This window comes from Triticum urartu, chromosome 4A (assembly GCF_056163025.1).
Source record: "Triticum urartu cultivar PI428250 chromosome 4A, HENAU_Tu73, whole genome shotgun sequence".
Lineage (NCBI taxonomy): Eukaryota > Viridiplantae > Streptophyta > Magnoliopsida > Poales > Poaceae > Triticum > Triticum urartu.
The window spans coordinates 425,447,773-425,451,254 of NC_141876.1; the positions used below are offsets into that span (position 1 = coordinate 425,447,773).

General features: G+C 45.7%; 1 protein-coding gene across 1 annotated transcript; it reads right to left on the bottom strand.

Moving 5' to 3' along the window:
* Positions 1-670: 670 nt before the first annotated feature.
* On the bottom strand, positions 671-1,144 carry LOC147976045 (uncharacterized). Its single transcript, XM_087520699.1, has one exon. It carries the CDS (start codon positions 1,142-1,144, stop codon positions 671-673), a length of 474 nt encoding a protein of 157 aa, XP_087376825.1.
* Positions 1,145-3,482: the final 2,338 nt, after the last annotated feature.

Consider the following 3,482-nt stretch of genomic DNA (forward strand, 5'->3'; position numbering starts at 1 on the left):
AAGAGGTCCACGACGTCTTCTTCAGGCAGATGATGGCAAAGAAGGCAGGTGTAGTCGTCGTTCTGGATTTTGTAATGCCTTCTTCTGAGCATATTTCTAGTGTTCAATCTATCAGCCATCAACAACCACAAGAACACTTTCCATTGCATTGTACATTTTGTTTTCCATATCCAACTGAAGGCCTCATCCACCTACACCTGGCTGAAGCAGTGAGCATAATATCGAGTGGACCTAAACTTGTCTCCTCCCCAAACACACGACCACACATCTTTGCCATCAGTGAGCGAGGTATTCAAGGTCTCATACTGCAGCCCGACAACCTCACGACGTGCCTCCATTGATAGCGGCAGGTGAAACACTTCCCCCAATCGATCAGAGGACAGAAGTTGCCGCACAGAGATATCCGGTTCCTTGGCAAAAGAAATAGCTCTCGGAAATTTGTCTTGGAAGACTTCACTTTTCCAATTATCTTTCCAGAACAGGATTGTGTCACCCGAGACCACGTCCGATTTTGTGACCCCCCTATATATGTCCGATAGCTGCATGAGGTCTCTCCACCAAAACGAGCCACATGGTTCCATAGCATGAGGTACTTTGCCTGCATAATAAGTATCCCAGATCAAACTCACCCAAGGCACATCGCACTTGTTGTAGAATATGTGAAGTTGCTTCAGCAACATCCCTTGGTTTTGAACCCTAAGAACGATGATCCCGAGTCCTCCTTTATTCTTAGGTCTGCAGACCATCCCCATGCCGCCAACGAGTTGCCCTTGTGTCCATCGTCTGATTTCCTCACCCAAAGACATGACCTGCACAGTTTGTCAAGGTGCTCAATGATCTTAGGGTTTATCTTGATGGAGCACATGGCATATATGGCCAAGGAGGTGACCACCGAATTGAGTAGTGTGAGCTTGGAGCCATAATCCAACAGAGATGCTGCCGCCGGCACTCTCCTCTGAACAAAGGTCACCAAAGGCATCAGGTCAGTCACACTCGGGCGCGTGGTGCCCATGGGCAGTTCAAGGTATGTAAACGACATCTGGCCAATAGAGCAGCCAAAGATAGCTGCAATTCCTGTCGCCTGCACATGATCGAGGTTGATGGGCACCAGAGTTGATTTGTGAAAGTTGATCTTGAGGCCCATAGACGTCGCGTAGTCGATCAGAATGTCTCTCAACACTTGCGCTTGCGAAGTACAAGCAGGGAGGATGGCAATCGTATCGTGTGCATATTGAATTACGGGGTAGTCACTGTCAGAGGTGGGCAAGGGCAACCGGAGCAATCTGGTCTGACTGGCGTCATTGATCGCCGACTGCAAACGATCCGCTGCAAGGACAAAGATCAAAGGCGATAGTGGACCGCCTTGTCGAACCCCACAGAGGCACTCAAATTGCTTCCCTGGGGCGCCATTAAGCAGTACTGCCGAGCTTCCCTAGGAGAAAATGCATTTAATCCATCCCAGCCACTTATCATCAAAGCCCATATGATGCATGATCTCAATCATCGACTCATGTTGAATCATATCAAATGCCTTGGCGAAGTCAAGCTTCAGAATACAGCAGGCTCTCCCCGATGCTTGGCATTGGTGGATGTATTCAAAGGCCCAGGCCAAGCAATCCTGTATCGATCTCCGTTTGAGAAATCCATACTTGTTCCGATGGATGATCTTAAGCACAATTTTCTGCAGGCGGTTAGCAAGCAACATAGTTATAAGTTTCAAACAACAATTAAGTAGTGTAATGGGCCTAAAATCGTTAGCCGTTTCTGGCGATTGGGTCTTTTGGATGAGCGTTATGAAACCAGAATTCAGGCTTTGGAGATCTAGAACACCATCATGGAAGTCTTTGCACAACCTGTAGAAATCTTCGGGACCCGGTGCTCTGTCAGAGGGCATTCATGAACTATTCTGTCAATCTCCTCATGCGTGAAAGGTTTGGTTAATTCATCCAGCCCCTCAACTTTCTTAATGATCCTTGCCAGATCAAACTTCATTTCATACTCCCCCTTTTTTCCCAGTCTTTCCTTGTATGTGTCAAAAAGTTCATGTGCTTTACTCACATGGTCTGTCACCACCGTACCATCTCGGAGTTTGAGAGATGCTATGGAGTTTTTGCGGTATCTGTCTGACACTGCTGAGTGGAAGAATTTGGTGTTATCACCTCCACAACTGAACCATCTCACAGTGTACCTCTTCTTCCAATATTCTCGTTTATATCCAAGGAGAGTAACCAGATGATCCTTGAGAATCGACCTAAAGTTGGCTTCAGGTATTGTGAGAGCCCTTTTGTCCTCAATATTATCAAGTTCCAGTAGTGCCCAGTTGGAGTTATCAATGCACAAGATCAACCGAGAAATTTGTTTGCTCCAACGTTTAAGCGCATATCTTAGGTTCTTTAACATTTTGCATAACAGTTTAGCCGAATTGGGTGCATAGCAGTATTTTACCTGGTAGATTGAACTAAATCAAAGAAACCTGGGTGGGAGATCAAAAAAAATTTCAAACCTAAACACCTTGCTTTTGGGGATAGATGTTTCTATCGAGATCATACATGGTGTGTGATCTGACACTGGCTTGGGAGGCGGTCCCACTGTGGTGTTAGGATAGTTAGCTGTCCAATTCGATGAGGTAAAGAACCAGTCAATTTGCTCAAGCAGAGGCTCAGTCTGCATGTTACTCCATGTGTACTGCCTACCCTTAATAGGTATTTCAACAAGCGCGTGTGATTGAATGAAATCATTGAAAATAAGCATATCATTAGCATCACCCCCGGTTTTTTACGATTATCAGGCGCTCTAATGTAGTTGAAGTCACCACATATTAGCCAATCTTCATCATCTGGTATATCCAGGTCAAACAACCATGAGGTGAAGGCCACTCTGCCTGGCCCAACACATGGACCATAAACATTAATAAGTTTCCAATTCCTGGATGTTTGCAAGGAAGTAAACTGAATACCCAAAGCAAAAGATGCAGAGCAAAACACATTGCCAGAGAACACAGAGCTGTCCCACAACACAATTAATCCACCAGAGGCCCCCTGAGAGGGTACCACCTCAAACTTATCGAATTTTTAAGGACAGAATAGTTTACAAAAGCAGCATCAAAGGTAGCACGCTTGGTTTCTTGCAAACAGATAGTTGAACAACCACTACTATTGATAGCATTATGCAGTGCCAACTGTTTCTTGTCTGATTTGATCCCTCAAACATTCCAGCATAGTACCTTCCACGCCTTAATCTGCATCTGGATCCGTGATGTCGCTCCTCTGCCCACCTTGACTGGAGAGCAGCTTCTGCTTGCTTAACTGACTCGGATGTACACCACACATATTAATGCCAATGGATTGAATAGCGTGGATGGAAGTATGAGGTGGGATAACATCAGATGCCTTGTCATTAGAGGGATAGCGAAGAGATGGGTCCTTCCTAGGTTTGACCTTGGAAGTTGCAGCTCTCTTGTCAGAGACAGGAGGGACCCTGAA

Excerpts from the sequence above, each read along its gene's own strand:
- LOC147976045 (XM_087520699.1), bottom strand. The coding sequence starts at position 1,144 with ATGGGCCTCAAGATCAACTTTCACAAATCAACTCTGGTGCCCATCAAC.